Source organism: Hippocampus bargibanti, linkage group LG20 (assembly GCF_051943395.1).
Source record: "Hippocampus bargibanti isolate YZ-2025 linkage group LG20, ASM5194339v1, whole genome shotgun sequence".
Classification (NCBI taxonomy): Eukaryota; Metazoa; Chordata; class Actinopteri; order Syngnathiformes; family Syngnathidae; genus Hippocampus; species Hippocampus bargibanti.
Window position 1 is genome coordinate 7,633,924 of NC_142753.1, and position 18,909 is coordinate 7,652,832.

The following is an 18,909-nucleotide window of genomic DNA, read 5'->3' on the forward strand; positions in this document are numbered from 1 at the left end:
GACTGGCACCGTCACGTCTGTACAGGAGGGATATATATATCGGGCCAAAACTACCAGCGAAAAGACTTTAGTTCGCTGACGAAGCCTCTTGGATAAGAAGTGAAACGTCCGACACCTTCAAAGAAGTACAGATGACGGCTGAAGAAACCTTTTCATCGATGGACCACTCCTGTACGACTGAGAGCTTACACAGACGTATACAATACAATACAATACAATACAATACAATACATATTGATTTATATAGCGCTCTTTAACAACAGCTGAAGCTATCACAAAGCACTTAACATGAACAGCTAACACATTAAGAAAACCTAAGAAAAATAATCCTTATCAGGAAAATGTCCATTTTTTTCCTTTGTCGATTAATTTTTGCTTGAATGTTTCATCAAAAGTGTTTTGTAAGGCTCAGAGCAATCGAAAACAAGAGGGTTGTTTGAAACAGGAAGCAAATAGTGCCATGTTTACTGTCGCTAATCTCAATTCAATTCCTAAGTAAGTACAGGCCGCGTGGTGCTGGACATACAAACATTACGCATCGGTGTCATGAAGTTATAAAGTGACGTGTAAGAACATACATGACTGATAACTGCCATTTCCTGGTTTTAATTAGGAAATCTCATGTTCCTTTGTGGGAACTGGATCCAAATAAAATTGCTTTATGGCAGTACAATTTGTACTGGGGCAGTGTGTGATTTGAAAATGTATATTTGTGTGTCATTGTGATGACAGGTGGAGAGTTGAAACGAGTTCATTACATAATAATCAATTCCATTTTGTGGAATGCAAAATCTACACATTCTGGTGATGGATTACTGCTGACTTAAAGGACAAACGACACTACTTTTTCGTTTCCTAACTGACATCAGAAAAACGTTTTATAGCATCTAAAATACCCAAAACATGCAGGCTGATATTTTGAGTCAAATGCAAAACACCAATAAGAATGAGTTCAAGTGTCTAAAAACTACTTCAAATTGAAACCGGAAGTGACCAGTTTCAGAAGGTCCCGCCCCCTTGTTCGTGGTGTCACGCCAAGACGTCTTACCTTGCTCGAGAATCAAAAAAGTGGCTTCAGATTCGGAGAAGGTGCTTTCTTGTTACTCATCCAGTTATGAATATGATTCAAATAGTTCTGAAGAGGAAAGCATACATGTTTGCAATCGATTAAAAAATTTATTCCGTGTCATTTTGAGGCAGCTGGAGAGAAATGTAGCACCCAAAAAAGGCAGAAGATGGCGACAAAGCTCCGTGAAATGGGCTGATTTTTTCTCCTGGGAATTGTTGTCAGCGAATATCAAATAGTTGTTCGGTGCAACACACAAGGATTCACCATGGCGTTACTTCTAATTTCGCCACCAACATGGATCAACACGAAGTTTTCAGATGAAACAAAGTACCCAAAATGCATTGTGGGTCGATTTCTCGGTCAGGGGCGTTCCTTTAGTGACGTCACGTCAGGCATCGTCATCAACTCGAAAACAAGACTTCCGGAATATTCAGTGCGAGTCTAAAAACGTAAAATATAGCTATATGCGGTGGAATCTTTGTATAAATACGCTCAGTAGACGTCATTCGAAGTGATGTTACAAATTATGGACACAACTTGTCCGGAGGCGTTGGTTCTCCTTTAAATGCAATGTGACTTTCACTATTTTTTTTGTGTGAAATCATTTACATTATTTCGAACGCAAGGCACTTTTGTCACTGTTGTTGAGGTTTTCCGTGTCAAAATATCAACAATTTGTATTTGCGAGTGAATGACAAACATCTTAATGTGCACATTCGTGACACAAAAGGGTAATTTTGTTTGTAAATAAATTGTTTATGAAATTGTTGTCATGGAATCACTGCTCCGAAATAAAGATCTGGATTTGCTGTCTTCTGAAATTGACGACACGCCGCAAATGGGTACAGGAAATGGCCACGTGATTGAAGGAAAGAAGGGAGGAAAGGAAAGAAAGAAGGGTGGGGGGAAGGAATGATAGATAGATAGATAGATAGATAGATAGATAGATAGATAGATAGATAGATAGATAGATAGATAGATAGATAGATAGATAGATAGATAGATAGATAGATAGATAGATAGATAGATAGATAGATAGATAGATAGATAGATAGATAGCGAGTTGGCTATCTAGCTCGCGAGATAGATAACTAGAAATACATAACAAGAGAGTGACATACGTCCATCTGTGCCTATAAATGATATATATAACATAATATATGCAAGTGTGCCGTCGTGGCTCACCTGTTAGCAGGATTTGTTCGTGGCCTGTTCGAAAGATAAGCGCAGGTGTTGTGACGTCATATTCAGTCGCCAGGATGTTACGATTGGACAAAATGGCAGTCCCGAAATTGCATATAACAAAGTAAAGGGTTATCTTTGCACTTCGTTCGTGTTTCATAATCGCAATGTTTATCGGAATACCGGAATGTAACAATGTGTGTTCATCAGACAATGTTTACTTATGCAATCTTAATATATGGTAATAAATTAAAGGTATCTGTATCATAATTTAAACATTTAAACCAATCAAATATGCCAGTGAGTCATATATCGTACTTTATTAGCACCACACCAGAAGGCAGCGATAGCGATCCATATACAGTAATTGGTTTTTCATTTACAGCATACAGATGACGTGTTTTAATTGCATTTATCAAATTATCGCCATCAAAACAGTACACTTTTGCTTGTAATATTTTATTACAAAAATTAAATACGAAAACTAAATAAACTGCTTAAATTAGGACCAGACAAGTATTAAGACAAAACAATCGAGACTAGGTTAAAGTTCCGCAAAATGGCTACATCGTCAATAATTATGTGTGATTCTCAGCCAACAAGTGTATTCACTTTTTCTGACAGACTTACACCAACTAAACATCTCAAAATCACAATATTGAAAAGAAAAATGGATCAAAAGAAAATAAGGTGGATTCAGATACTTGACGGCTGCTTTATTATTGCTTTCCAAACAATGTGCACAACAATCAGGCAGTAAACTGATAAAGGGGATATCGAATAACGTTGAATAAACACACGACATGAGGTTTGTGTTTCATTTTTGCGTGAACTGTGATTAACATTGCCCATCCACTGATCACATCCCTGTCACATCATTTGGTCCTGTAAGCTCCAAAACAGATCAATTCTGCATATATATTTTTGTTCTTGGCAGATGACAGAGGCACAAAATCACACTGTACTGTACAAAAACACCTTACAGTAATGTCATAGTTAAATGGAGAGGATAAATGTTTCGATTTCTGCTTTTTTTCTTCTTTCTTCAGCACCATTACAAAAAGGCACAGAGTACAAACGGAACCTTCGATCAGAGTATGAAGATGTTTCACGACAGATGTCACTTTGTGGGTCTCAGTGCCCCACAACCACCCAAAAAAAATACTTTTACAGGAATAAGTTTAAATATAAATATGTCTCAATATTTGGACTTTGAAGAAGAAAAATGCAGATGTCTGACTAAGCCCAAACTCATAGAAGATAAAGTTTTTTTTTTTTTAACTGTTCTTCAAGTTGTCACGTGTCATCATGGCATTAATGTGAAATGGGCAACTATTTACAGGACTAAAGATGCTTTAAATGCAGGCATACGACCCCTTAAGTGCTGTGAATATATTATAAGTTTCAAGTCCCTCTGTATTAATATATAGTCTATAACAGGCATTTTCAATAAATTTCTACATCATTCTTGAACTAGCAGCAGCTAAAATTGAGTTCCGGTGACGACGGTGACGTTCTGCTGTGAGGTTAAAGGACAACCGACACCATTTTTTTGTTTCCGAACTGACATCAGAAAAACTTTTTATAGCATCTAAAATACCCAAAACACACAGGCTGATATTTTTAGTCAAATGCAAAACACCAATAAAAATGTGTTAAAGTGTCCCAAAACTACTTCAAAATGACCTCGGAGATGCCGAGTTTCAGAAGGTCCCTCCCCCATGTTTGTGACGTCACACCAGGACGTCTTGCCTTGCTCTAGAATCAAAACAATGGCTTCAGATTCAGAGAAGATGCTTTCTTGTTACTCATATGATTCAAATAGTTCTGAAGAGGAAAGCATCAATGTTTGCAATCGATTCAAGGAGTTCTCCCATGTCAATTCGAGCAGTCAATGACAGCAATGTTGCGTCCCAGACAAAAGCAGAAGATGGCACCCAAGCTCCATTGGAAATTGGCTGATTTGTCTGCTGGGAATTTGTGTCAGCGAATAACAAATAGTAGTCTTGGTGTTTTCCTTCTAATTTTGCCATCAACACGGATCAACACGAAGTTTTCAGACCAAACAAAGTACCCAAAATGCATTGTGTGTCGCTTTCTCGGTCAGGGGCGTTCCTTTAGTGACGTCACGTCAGGCATCGTCATCAACTCGAAAACAAGACTTCCTGCATATTAAGCGTGAGTCTTGAAACGTAAAATATAGCTATATGCTGTGGAATCTTTTTAAAATACGCTCAGTAGAAGTCATTTGATGTGATTTTACAAATTATGGACACAACTTGTCTGAAGGCGTCGGTTGTCCTTTAAGAGAACGGTTAAAAAAAAAAAAACGACATGCTTATCACAAACCTTCTCTCCATGCAAACATTGCACTCTCTAATCCCATCAGGCACTTCAGTAGCATCCCTTCGCATGCCATATACTGTTTGCATCCAGCTACATGATCCCAAACACATTTCCTGAAGACAAAAACATTAAATAAAGCAAAACAAATCGCTCATTGCAGAACCTTATTGCACTGAAGGGACACTTCAAGGTAAGCCCGACAGATGTGTTTGCACGATTTACGCAAATAACTGTTAATAGGGTTTATTTTTGTGAAAGGAAAATAAAAATACATGTCTCAGAAAAATGTTGGTCTATGTGGTGAAAATTTAGGCTGAACCAAAAACTTTTTTTTTAGCACTACACACCACACGACAGCTGACCGAAAAGATAAATAACAGTCTAAGATAATTTCATTTTGTAATTAAGCACTTCACAGTAAGGCATTATGGGCAGGCTGTAAGTCATCTTGCAATAAATTAACCAACTGAACTGGCTGACTCGTCTCCACGTTAAAGGCTGCTTGCCATTTAAAACACACAAAATATATGGAAAACCGTCAACAAGACAAACAGAGACTTTTGTCCTTCCTTAAAAGGCTCTCACGTGAACATAATGATGCGCTTTGGGTTTCCCGGGCATCCTCAACGTAAGGTTGAGATCCTGTAAAATCTGAGCTGTGACGACGAATGAGTTTTAAAAAGGAAAAAAAAGAAGAATCCTCAACCTCAAATGCAGCGGAGGAGAGGCAAGTGCCATGCAGACGTTCGGCTGGCTTCCATTTGTGCACAGGAAGCTCTCATCGCGGCGTGTTCAGGCGAAGTACATGGTCCTCAGCGTGTCGTGGTGGATCTGAACGGCCTTCGCCAACGCGAGAGGATCCCTGCCGTTACTCTGCCCTGAGATGTGGCTGCCCTCCGCACTGCCACCGGCAATGGAGTCCGCACAAACAAAACAAAAACAGAAATGGGAATCCATTGTCATTCAATGCGAATTGGATGGAGAAGCCAGAAGCCACTGCCAGGGTTTTTGTCATTTTCACTTGAATTGTAGGACCCACAAAATATTGTGTTTTAGGACTACATAAACATTCAATGCAGCTTAAGAAAGCTTACCCTCTTCTTTCATTAAAAAAAAAACAACAACAAAAAACACAAAACAGTTCATTCCTAAGTTATATGGATCTGGAGTTATCTAAGCTTGAAATGGGGGCGACTGTACAAAAGGCAAAAGCTGACAACATTGCCAGAGGTCTTTCCAACTTATCACCGCTATATAACTCAATATGTATTGTATTTTGAACAGCAGCCCCCATTTCAAGCTCAGATAACTCCAGACCCATATAACTTAGGAATCAACTGTTTTTTTCCTGATGAAAGAAGGTTTATTGTGATAAATTGAATGTTTATGTAGTCGAAAAACTCAATAATAATAATAATAATAATAGTAATTTAGTTTGCTGCCGAAGCTCCTTGGCAAAGAAGCGAAACGTCCGACACCTTCAAAGAAGTAGACGACGGCTGAAGAAACCTTTTCATCGATGGACCATTCCTGTACGACTGAGAGCTTACACAGACGAAATAATAATAATAATAATAATAAATTTCATTTATAAGCGCCTTTCAAAACTCTCAAGGTGACTTTACAGTCACATAAGTTTTTTTGTGGGTCAGCAGTGGCAGCCACACGCACCAGCCTTCACTAAACCCGGACGTTACTCGGCTACAACGCTAGCAAGCTAACAGATAGCTAATTCCATAGCTTTCTGTGGGTCCTGGCCTTCGCTCAACCCAGAAGTTTCAGATAGAAAGCTAGCTAGCTAATAGACAGCTAATTTGATAGCTAAGTAACTCGGCTAGAAAGCTAGCCAGCTAATAGATAGCTAACTAGGCCTTCACTCAACCCTGAAGTAACTCAGATAGAAAGCTAGCTAGCTAATAGACAGCTGATTCGATAGCTTTCTGTGGGTCCTGCGATTTGAGTGAACATGACAAAAACCCTGGCACTGGAGTGGACACACTTTTGCACATTATCTGGCAGTGAATGAGTTCAAACAATTACTCATATTTTCTCAGAAATGAAGACATAAATCTTTACCTGTCTTGTTCTTTGTCCACCAGGTGATAGCGTGCGCGGAAGGCCACCAGGTGGGCGTAATAGGCGGGGGCCGGGATGGAGACTGAGCGTGTGCAGCGGACGTACGTGTGGCACAGTTGGTAAGTGAGGAGCTGGAACTCGTCAGCGGTGAAACAGTTGTCATCCCAGAGCACGTGGTAGTGGGACGGTCTGCTTGTGCCCTGAGTGGGACGTAACCAAAGACATACAGACACTCCCCAACTTACGAACGAGATACATTCCAAACGGTCGTTCGTTAGGTGAATTCGTTCGTGAGTTGCTTCGGTGCTATATTTTCTATGAATTATATGTTTATTGCTCATATAAGTATGTTTCAGGTTTATATAAATATATTTAAGGCTTGTATAAGTAACCTGTATTTGTTCGTACTGAAAAATAAACATTTAATAAAATATATGCTCATCTACAACTGGAGAGAATACTACATATGTTACTACAAAACGTTCGTATGTACTGTTCTTCGTAACTCGAATATTCATAATAATAATCCATTTAATTTCTAAGCGCCTTTCAAAACTCTCTAAGTCACAGGATCAGTTTTTCTGTGGGTGAGCAGCGGCAGCCACACGCGGCAGCATTCACTCAACCCGGAATAACAGATAGAAAGCTAGCTAGCTTGCTAATAGCCAGCTAATTGAAAGCTAGCTTGATAGCCAACTAGATAGATAGCCAGATAGTCAGAAAGCTAGCTAGCTAATAGCTAACTAATAGATAGCCAGCTAGATAGCTGGCCAGATAATCAGAAAGCTAGCCAGAGAGTCAGAAAGCTAGCCAGCTATTGGCTAATACCTAACTAACAGCTAGCTAGCTAGCTAGCCAGCCAGTCAGTAAGTAGGGGAGCGTCTGTACAAGTTTAGCGCCGAATTGGGGGTAGTGGGATTGATACTTTGCTTTGGCAAAGCACTATGTAGACATCAGTTGATGAGCTTTATGTAATTTTTTTTGCTGCCCTCTTGTGCCAATTAAAGGCAACAAAATATAAATCCCTTCCTTGCCAATTTTTTAACTCATTCACTGCCAGATGATGTGCAAAATATGTGTCCACTCCAGTGCCAGGGTTTTTGTCATTTTTACTGAAATTGCAGGACCCACAGAATATTGAGTTTTAAGGCTACATAAACATTCAATGCAGCGTATGAAACTTTAGACAATCTTCTTCCATTAGAAGAAATAGTTAATTCTTAAGTTATATGGCTCTGGAGTTATGTGAGCTTGAAATGGGGCGGCTGTATAAAATACAATACATACATATTGGTTGATATAGCGCTCTAACAACAGCTGAAGCTGGAACAAAGCGCGAATGCAGACAAAATGCAAATGCTTCCCCCTCGTGGAAGGGAAAAACATGGCCAGAGGTCTGACCAGCACTTTATAGGCAGCCCTCGCAAGAAAAACGAAAACCGGGAACATTCAGGAATGGCGCTTCACATCATGCTTTTCAATTCTCGAATACATTCGTGAATGGCAGTGAATGAGTTAAAAGTGATTTTCAACTTCCTGTCAAAATAAAGTCTGTTCCCACATACCCGCATTGACGAAATACAATCCTGAATATCAACTACGGACAGGTGTTTCTCTTTAGAACGTCGCCTTGACAAGCCCACCTGGATTCCAGCGTGACTGCAGAGGTAAAAGTCAAACTCGTGAGGATGGGTGATGTCCGTGTCCACCGTCGTGCCGGCGGGAATGTTTCCGCTTCTTCCAACCTGTTGGGAAATCGCAAAATCAACCAAAACATCCATCGGGTTTTTCAATCTGGTCAAAAAGATCCTCACCCGCTCATTGCGATCTGCGCAGAAGAGGCGCGTGTGATGCCGTTTTTGGACAACAATGTAGGTAATTCCTGGTTGGTATTCTTTCTCCAGACTGATGCATGCCTCTCTGATTGCGAGGAGCTCATAATATAGCACCTGCACAGAAAACGTGCGATGTCAATGAGCGATGAGCAATCTGAAAAGTACGGTTAAAGGACAACCGACAACATTTTTTTGTTTCCTGTCATCAGAAAAACGTTTTATAGCATCTAAAACACCCAAAACACGCAGGCTGATATTTTTAGTCAAATGCAAAACACCAATAAAAATGACAAAGTGTCCCAAAACTACTTCAAAATGACCCCGGAAATGCAGTTTAAGAAGGTCCCGCCCCCTTGTTTGTGACATCACGCCAGGACGTCTCGCCTTGCTCTCGAATCAAAACAATGGCTTCAGATTCGGAGAAGATGCTTTCTTGTTACTCATCCAGTTATGAATATGATTCAAATAGTTCTGAAGAGCAAAGCATAAATGTCTGCAATCGATTAAAGAGGTACTTGTGTATCAATTCAAGCCGTCAGGACTCCAATGTAGCTCCCAGAAAATGCACAAGATGGCGCCCAAGCTCCGTTGGAAATGGGCTGATTTGTCTGCTAAGAATTTGTGTCAACTAGTATCAAATAGTTGTCTTAGTGCAACACGCAACGATTCACCATCGCGTTATTTATGTTTGTCCTTCTAATTTCGCCCTCAATACGCATATCAACACAAAGTTTTCAGACCAAACAAAGTACCCAAAATGCATTTTGTGTCGCTTTCACGGTCAGGGTTGTTCCAGACGAGACGTCACGTCAGGCGTCGTCATCAACTGGAAAACAAGACTTCCTGAATATTCAGCGCGAGTCTTATAACGTAAAATATATGCATTGGAGTCTTTGTAAAATACGCTCAGTAGACGTCATTCGAAGTGATTTTACAAATTATGGACACAACTTGTCCGCAGGCGTCGGTTGTCCTGTAAATATCACAGATGTCGTTCACCTGTCTGAACTGGCCCTCGGAGACCCCGTCCCTGTAAAAAATGATTCTCGTTGGCTTATAGCGGGTCGATTTGTAGAACTGGATCAAGAGCTCTCGCACCATGGAGGCCAAATCTTGTATGACCTCCTGTCTTGGTCTCTGGACTCGCACGGTAGCACAGTACCTGCTGGGGTGAGCGTCCATGCTACCGACAACCTGCGAAGGAAAGGAAAATGCGATGAATCTTGCTCACGTTTTTAACGGATTAAGATGGAAAAAAAAGTCTTTTGTTGAAGTGATTGTCACACCGCTGCAATTGAAGGCTTTTTCCCATCTCCCGCTGGAGGGTGAGTGACATCTGCTCCGAGGAAGATGATTGGCTGCTGGAAGACGGATGGCCTGGAAGGATGAGACGATACAATATGATTTAATTGTTATTATTAACTCATTCGCTGCCATTTTCAAATTTATTCTCGAATTGAAAAGTGTGACGTGAAGCGCCATTCTCGAATTTGTAAATTTGTTTTTCTTGCGGGGGTGCCGATAAAGCGCTGGTCAGACCTCTGGCGATATTTTTCCCCATCCACGAAGGGGCAGCATTTGCCTTTTATCCATGTTAGCGCTTTGCTACAGCTTCAGCTGTTGTTAATAACACCGTATTTTCCGGTTGAAAAGGCGCATCCAAAAGCCTTCATTTTCTTCAAAAGATGCCCCTGCGCCTTATATGTGAAGTAATATGTGAAGCACCTTTAATGAATGATTTTTTTTTTAATTCATTAAAGATGCGCCATATAGTCCGGTACGCCTTATATATATGGAAAGTTTGAAAAGACACCATTCATTGGGGGTGCGCCTTATAGTCCAGTGCACCTTATACACCAAAAAACACGGTGGTAATAATAATATATTCTATTTACAAGCCCCTTTCAAAACTCTCAACAACAAAGTACTATATAAATCAATATGTATTGTATTTTGTACAGCCGCCCCCATTTCAAGATCAGATAACTCCATAATTAACTCTATATTCTGATTAAAGAATAAAGTCTAAGGTTTGTTACGCTGCATTGAATGTTTATGTAGTCCTAAAACTCAATATTCTGTGGGTCCTGTAATTTGAGTGAAAATGACAAAAACCCTGGCACTGGAGTGAACACATTTTTTCACATCGTCTGGCAGTGAATGAGTTAATGTGATGACTCCAAATGACGTGATGGTCACGTGAACATGCCATAAGATATAATCAAAAAAAGGGGTGCATCTTTCCACTGGGCGCGTTGACTTTACCGTTGGTGAGGAACCAGGATGTTGTTGATGCCTCCGAGTTTGACGTTGATCTTGAGGCAGAGGTTGGAAAGTGTTTGCGGCGAGGTCTTGACGACGTTCTTCACCTGGACACACTGAGTGGCCATGCCAAGCAGGGTATCTCCAACCCGCTTCACCTCAGCTGTGGAGGACAAACAGAATGTTGATGTTGGGCCAAAGCTTCACTACTGTTTTGGTCACTTTTATTTTTATTTTGGAAATCCGTGCGGGTTATTTTTTTTTTTTTTTTTAAATGTGATTTTAAGTGTAGAAACGGTCATCTTTATACCGTAGACGGGCGTTTTCCCGGGCAGGATGACGATGATTAATTGCAGTCCCAGATATGTGTTCTTCAAGTGTCGAAACATGGGCTCCACGCTGTCAGCACCTTGGGCGTATTTACAGAAACATGGCTGACCCTGAATTGGCATGCCAGCATCTTTGGAGATTTTTCGCAGCTGATCGGTGAAGCTCCTGAAGGTGGCCAAAACAAAAATAAAACAAGAACAGAGTTATTCCATTTTATGTTAACCCATTCACTGCCATTCCTGAATTTATTTGGGAATGGAAAATATGACAGATCGCCATTCTCGAATCCGTTTGGGTTTCGTTTTTTTCTTGCTGGGATGCCGATAAAGCGCTGGTCAGACCTCTGGCAATATTTTTTTGCGTTCCAAAAGGGGGCCAGCATATCCCATTTATCCAAGTTAGCAGTTTGTTCCAGCTTCAGCTGTTGTTAAAGCGCTATATACAGGTAATATGAATTGTATTGTTTTGTACAGCCACCCCCATTTCAAGCTCATATAACTTCAGACCGATATAACTTAGGAATTAACCATTTTTTTCTGATGAAAGAAGAGAGTCTGAGGTTTCTTACTATGCATTGAATATTTATGTAGACCTAAAACTCAATATTCTGTGGGTCCTGTAATTCGAGTGAAAATGATAAAAACCCTGGAGTGGACACAATATGTATTGTATTTTGTACAGGTGACCCCGTTCAAGCTCAGATAACTCCAGACCCATATAATTTAGGAATTAACTTTTTTTCCCCTGATGAAAGAAGATAGTCTCAGGTTTCTAACGCTGGACTGAATGTTTATGTAGTCCTAAAACCCAATATTCTGTGGGTCCTGCAATTTGAGTGAAAATGACAAAAAACCTGCTACTGCAGTGGACACATTTTTGCACATTGTCTGGCAGTGAATGCGTTAATGATGGGCAAGTAACAATGGAGTCAGGAATAAAAGAACTCACTTTAGAATCTCCTCACGACACTGCCTCTGAGTGGCAAAACAGGCAATGGCCCATATTTTGATCTCCACTCCGGTATGGAACTGCTTCCCCCTCATGTCCCACACCCCGTGAATGGGTGTGGCCACTGTGCGGTTCTGCAACGACAGCGCAGGATCGAGCCGCTGATTTGTTTGCTGGGAATTCCACCTTTTTTTACGGTGTTACCGCAATTGGTAGTCTTGGTGCGACACACAACGATTCACCATCGCGTTATTTATGCAGTTTTGCTTCTAATTTCGCCATCGACACGGATCAACACGACTTTTTCAGACCAAACAAAGTACCCAAACTGCATTGTGTGTCGCTTTCTCGGTCAGGGGCATTCCAGACGTGACATCACGTCAGGCATCGTCATCAACTCGAAAACAAGACTTCCTGCATATTAAGCGTGAGTCTTAAAACATAAAATATAGCTAAATGCCGTGGAATCTGTAAAATACGCTCAGTAGAAGTAATTTGAAGTGATGTTACAAATTATGGACACAACTTATGTGGAGGCGTTGGTTGTCCTTTAAACATACGTATACAAGCCTGAAACATACATTTCATACAAAATATAGCATTGAAGAAACTTATGAACAAATTCACCTTACGAACGACCGTTCGGAACATATCTCGTTCGTAAATTGGGGAGCATCTATAATTTGTTTTTATTTTTTAACGTGAGTCGTCCGGATTGTTATTGTACAAGGTGTATTGAAAGAAACACATGCAAATGATGAGTGGTAAGTACCATATAGGGTTCGGAGCTCACCCTGCCGCCATATTGCAGCATGGGGGCCGGCAGGACGCGGCCGGTCACTTGGGCCATCTCATCGCGTATGTGGAACTGGAATTCTTGGACAAATGGGTCGGCATCATAATTAGCGCTGCGTACCTGACAGAGAGAGGAAAGATAAATGTCGAGAAAGTAGAGAAAAATCGGAAGAAGCTTGATTGATTCCAGAGATAAATACCAGCCGGCTGATCTCCTCCTGTCTGTCCGGGGCAGAACGCGCCGTTGCTTTTATCATGGTAGATGTTTGGTTGTCCGTCAGCTTTTTAATGCAGCGCTGACCGGCAACAACGTTGCATACCTAAAATCAAGCATATTTTTTTTTGTGTCACTTCTAATCTACAAAGGATGCATTTTGTAACATTTGTATTCTTTTTATGAACAATCACACCGAGGCTAGAAATACTTTTACTCTCATCTTGAGCTGTTGTAAACAAATACAACCTGTCCCCAAAACATCCTAAAATGGCTGTGCAATCTGCTTTTTCACTAGTTTGTAATAATAATAATAATAATTTTCATTTATAAACGCCTTTCAAAACTCTCAAGGTCACTTTACAGTCACAGGATAAGTTTTTCTGTGGTTGCGCAGCGGCAGCCATACGCGCCAGTGTTCACTCAACCTGGAATAACACTAATAGATAGAAAGCTAGCTAGCTACCTAATAGATAGCTAATACATTTGGATTTCAACCACATGCATTACGTATGACCTACAGTAGCCTAGCAATTTGTCTGATAGTTTACTAGCTCACCTGCTCATTAACATTGGTTGGTTAGCTACATATTATTTTAGCAAGATCTAGTATTGAAGACGTGTGCGATGGTTGAGTTACCTCGAGGGGCAAGTAAGTGTGTTTCTGTTCTTGGCCCACTTGCAGACAAGGCAGGTGGGGATACTTGAGATGCAGGCTGTATTTCTCCCGGAAGTATTGCGCCACCGTGCGTTCAACTGTCTGACCATTCTCCAATTGCAAAGGAAAACTGAGCATTTCAAAGGAAACGGTGATTCGTTAGGCACATTGAATGATTTAGACCAGGGGTGTCAAAGTCATTTTTTTGCCGCGGGCCACATTGTAGTCATGGTTTCCTCTCGAGGGCCGTTATGAATTTGGGGAACCCATTAGAATGTTTAAATCCCTTCAAATATTACATATAGAGCACACAGCAAATTAATGAATAACTCGTTTTCAAATCTGAAGTCAAGAATAATGACATTTATTGTGGTTGACATCCAAAAATATGAAATTTTGGCTCAGATTTTAGCAATGGAATTTAACAAGTTTGATTTCGCGGGCCGAAAAAAACGATGTGGCGGGCCGGATTTGGCCCACGGGCCTTGACTTTGACACCTGTGATTTAAAGCATAACGACGAATGTGAATCGTACGTTTGGAGGCTCGCGGGGCGCCGTGTTACATTGCATACACGATACTTTCTACGCATGGTTCCGCAGTGTGTCACTTCTACTTTCAGACCTGGAAGTTGAGTGAAATAATGGTGCGTTAAATGTTTAAAATAAAAAAAGGCAAATTAAAATTAAAGTCTGATATGACTGCTATGATTTTGCACCTTTGATTTCTTTGGTGAACTTGACCCTGTGGGAATCGGTGAGTGGGCGTGGCTGCTCATCAATGTTATGAATGTCCAGGACCTCGCACATAAATTGGATGACCGGCTGGGCTTTATAAAAAGCAGTGGCTGACACTGAAATAAAGAACAAGGAGATTAGTTTGACTGTTCTGGGAATGCAGACAGGTGTCTTTATTTGAAGAATAGCGGGTTACGCTTTTAAGCAGTCAAATTTCAAAACATGGCATTTTGTCTTTTTTCCCTAGGTAACTGAAAACAGGATCAGTGGACTCTGCATTAACTCATTCACTGCCAAACGTGCAAAAATGTGTGCACTCCAGTGCCAGGGTTTTTGTCATTGTCACTGGAATTCCAGGACCCACAGAATATTGAGTTTTAGGACTACAATGAATCGTAAAAAAACTTAAAAAAAGTTAATTCCTATATTATATAAGGTTAAAAAAAGACCGGCATCAGGTTCTCACCATCAATATTGAGCATCATTTTCCACATCGCTGGCCGTACAGACTGATGAAAGCCGAACCAAACTTCTCTTCCTCCGCCAAGCGGGTGGTCGTAACCCTCTGGGGAGGAGAAGAAGGATCGTCCGACTGGGGTGTACCTGATCGTACATAAAAAGAGGCATTGTTAGAAATGTAATAATAATAATAATAATTTTCATTATAAGCGCCTTTCAAAACTCTCAAGGACACTTTACAGTCACAGGATATTTTTTTCTGTGGGTGTGCAGCGGCAGCCACACACTCCAGCGTTCAGTCAACCCGGAAGTACTTTGAGCTATCTCGCTGGCTATCTATTAGCTATATGGCTGGCTAGCTATCTCATTGAGTCAGGAAACATTAGCTGTCTAGCTAGCTATTGGCCATTGGCTATCTATTAGCTAGCTAGCTGCTATCTATTAGCTAGCTAGCTAGATAGGTTTCTATTTTTTTTAGTTATTCCGGGCAAAGCGAACGCTGGCGCGTGTGGCTACCGCTGCTCACCCACAGGAAAAAAATATATTCTGTGAAAGGCGCTTAGAAATGAAATGGATTATTATTATTATTATTAAAGTAAAAAACAACAACAAATAAACAACAAATAATATGACAACACAAAGGCTTGAATATGGTAATAATATAAGAGAAACCTATTTAGGCGGTTGATAAAAACATTTAAGAATTTTAAAGCCACCGCATTTAAGTCGGTATATGGAATTAGTAATAGACTTGATCGTGAAGGCCCTGTCATTTTTTTGTAACGCACAATTCCCGTGGTAGGAGATCTTACTTCATGGAAGGCAGGTGACGAAGAACCACGTCAACGGCGTGAACTGGGTTGGTGCTGATGGGTTTCTCCAGGTCCAGCGGCTCGGCGATGCCGCGTCCCATTAGAACCTCGTGAAGCAGATGCCAGCTGACTAACGACACGAACTTCACGGTGACCTTAAACGGGCGATCCTTGCCACCTTCGCCCGGCAGGGTGACGTCCAAATCAACCTGTGTGAGAAGGGGTTTTTAACGGGATGGTTTTCGGAACATTTCTGATTAAATTATACGTTGAAATTCTATCTGGAGCTTGCTGGTGCAATGGATAGGCCTGCAAAGCCCTCTCTGCTGGCTTAAAAATATCAGAATCACAGACTGATATTAATTATATTTTGTCCATGAATTCTTATTAAATAATTTCAAATAGTCTTTCAGCTTCTTTTCATTACTTTTCCCCTATTGGGCTGCTTCCAGCTATTCGTGTTTTCATATTTAAGCATTTAACCAATCACATTTCAGCCATCATTTGTTACCAGGGTCAGAAATCTACCTCGATGCCTTCACAATCAGTTATGCAGGCCCTGAGCAGCAACTGTGTCAATCAAACTGATGCTTTAACCAATCAGATTTCGAATTGGCAACCCAGAAGGGGTACCAACCCCTTCGTGAAGGCGCTGGCCAACGTCAAGAGTTTTCGCAAACTATGATTGGCTAGTTACTAGCCAATCATAGTTTGTGAAAAGTGCTCTAATCACAAGCCGCTCTGATAAGAGCATAGTGGCCAGTGCTAGCACCCTGTAGCGAGCTGCATAAGCAAATTAATTTTTTATAGCAGTTTTGTCAACCCACAATGGCTGAAGGAGAAGAAGAAATGGATTTAGTTGGAGATTTACTGTGAAATCCATTTTTAAGATAGACTTTAAGAAAAAAATTGACATTTTTAAGAAAGTTCAGACAGTTATTTCCTGGCTAATAGTACCCTCTAGTGGACTTGTAGTAAATCACACCACACTTTTTTCAGTCTGGATTGATTCAGACCTAGCACTACTGAAGGCCTTGCGATGAACTCCACGTCCCACCACTGATTTACAAACGTTTCAACCAACAGTCAGTTGAGGGGCAACACCTTCACTCTGCACTTGATGACAAGTCTGTCAAAACCACAAGGTGGAGATGAATGCTTACCCCACCAGCGGCGACAGGAAGTGGGTTCGCTGTGTAGAGGCTTCTCTTCCCATCATAAACTGGAAGATGGTCACCAAAGATGGTCACCTTGAAATGCTTAACCATAGAATCCACGACCTCCCTATGGAGAGAAAACACAATTATGGTCCGTTTAACGTGTGAAGACAAACGGTTGATCTTGGGAATGTCTTTCCTGTTACCTGTTGACCCGGCGAGGACATTTGTCAGGTTTGATATCGACCTCGTAGAGGTAGACATCGATCTTGGGGATATCAACCTGGAAACAGTTGGCGAGAAGCTTGATGGGCTTCCCAACGGTGCCATAGCCGGGACGCTGTGGCAATGAAAAAAGGGCTTGTGCGCTAGCGGCTCCTGCAACACAAAACACACAGAAAGAAGAGGTGGGGGGCAGGGGTGATGATGATTCTGGATGTCACAATTGCATCTCAATACCCTCCATGGGGGCATTTTACAACCATGCTAAGAGTTACTTTTTTAATGCCTCTCGCAATTAAACATTTTGCGTGTACCTGTATTTGACTTAGCATGGCTTTAGATATCCTGTGCAATGGGGGGAAAAGAACAGAGCTAAGCCGATATAGGTCAGTGTCGGCCCAGAGCTGTTGAAAACATCAATAAAGCAACAAAGCTTAGGTTCACAAAATGGTGCAGTAAAGCGGCTAACGATCTGACATGCTCAGTCGATGTCTAATGAAGGCAGGAAGGCGCCAACTGACCTTAAGTCAATAATTTGGGTTGCTATGGCAGTTGCTGAATATGAACTAACACACACATACACACACGGCTGTCAAAGTGAAGTCAGGCTCTCAGGCCCACCTGACGGGTTCACAACACCTGCCATCGGCAGCCAATTAGTGTTGAAAAACTGGTTTCGCCTCTCTCTTTCTCCCATTTATTTACTCAAGCGGATTAAATAAATGCTTCAACCTTGCTGGCTACTGTTGTGTGAAGGTTGACAGTCAAGTATTGTCAATTATTGGCACATATTGGCAAATATCACAGATCAGACTTTTGCTGGCTTAAAGTGACGCCCTCCGTGATAATTTTACGCTCAAAATCGTGGATTATTGAGCTCAGAAAAATGAAAGATGAGCTCACGCACAGCCCAGTGATGATACATGAGCAAAGAAGATCCATCAACTATATTAGGAGTGGCATCCAACCGTTTTCTAAAGCTCTACTGGGGCAAATGGAGTTAACGTTTCGAAAAACAAGTGCAACGATTGTCATGGCGTCGGATCTTTTAGACCTCCAGGTAGCAGTCAGAACATTTGACATGTAGGAAACCCACTGTAACGAATTCTAAATGTGCGTTGATGCTTACGATCGACTACTATGCAAGAAAACCCACCTGTTGTTCCGCTTTCCATTCATGAGGTCTCTCCCCGGACGACCCGGCACCCAGACACCAACCCTCCCTGCTTGGAGAACGTTTTCAACGGAAGGTCCAAACGCTGCCTCCCGGTTACCTCAGCTGATATGAAACCGGGCCGCTGGGGAGGAAGGTTCACTTGGCGGGTAGTTTTCTCCGTTGCTTTTTCCCAAAGTTACCCCAGAGTCATCCAAAGCGTCCCAGCTTACCTATTTTGCATTTCTTCAAGCTCAGGCTGAAAGGAGAGAAATGACATAATTCTCAAGTTAGCGTCGATCATAAACGGAGTTGGCTCGATATGGCTAACTGGAGTGTTAGCCGCTAACACTCAGCGAACTGCTATAATATTAGTTAGCCATAGCCAGCGTAACGAACGAGAGGACTGACAACATGGCAAACGATACATAAATGAATAATTACCTAATTTTCTATCCTCCCGTTACTTTTCACGACAGTCGTTTTTGTATATTAGACGATTCCGAGGTTTTCCCTTGGCCGAAATGTGCCTCGACCACAGCGACAGTCACTCCAGTATGTGAAACGTATATGCGGCACCCTCGTCTACGCTGTGGTTAAGTTAGAAAAAACCGCGGTAAACTATAAATAATTTAAACATAGTCTTTCAAAATAA

At 41.3% G+C, this 18,909-nt stretch overlaps 2 protein-coding genes across 4 annotated transcripts in view; both read right to left on the reverse strand.

Annotated features, from left to right (window-relative positions):
* The window catches only part of LOC148882962 (lamin-A-like), a 37,210-nt gene extending 35,557 nt beyond the window's left edge, over nt 1-1,653 (reverse strand). The window contains exon 1 of one of the 2 annotated variants that reach the window (XM_089023104.1): nt 1,049-1,653. The gene's annotated coding sequence lies outside the window, so the exon portion shown is untranslated. The remainder of the gene's footprint in view (nt 1-1,048) is intronic. The other variant, XM_089023103.1, reaches the window with a different exon arrangement.
* A 1,293-nt stretch (nt 1,654-2,946) lies between these two features.
* Nucleotides 2,947-18,857, reverse strand: ago3b (argonaute RISC catalytic component 3b). 2 transcript variants are annotated; one of them, XM_089022861.1, is made up of 20 exons: nt 18,699-18,857; nt 18,258-18,513; nt 17,086-17,257; nt 16,886-17,006; nt 15,723-15,931; nt 14,918-15,054; nt 14,433-14,567; nt 14,251-14,338; nt 13,698-13,845; nt 13,044-13,163; nt 12,842-12,964; nt 12,049-12,182; nt 11,081-11,265; nt 10,774-10,933; nt 9,795-9,885; nt 9,508-9,702; nt 8,488-8,622; nt 8,317-8,418; nt 6,674-6,873; nt 2,947-5,498 (listed from the first exon to the last, which is right to left on the reverse strand). In XM_089022861.1, exons 2-20 carry the CDS (start codon nt 18,274-18,276, stop codon nt 5,390-5,392), a joined length of 2,583 nt encoding a protein of 860 aa, XP_088878987.1. In that variant the 5' UTR covers nt 18,277-18,513; nt 18,699-18,857; the 3' UTR covers nt 2,947-5,389. The 2 variants fall into 2 exon arrangements, with proteins under 2 accessions (XP_088878987.1, XP_088878986.1); XM_089022860.1 differs by having other exon boundaries at nt 12,821-12,964.
* Between the last annotated feature and the right edge of the window lie 52 nt (nt 18,858-18,909).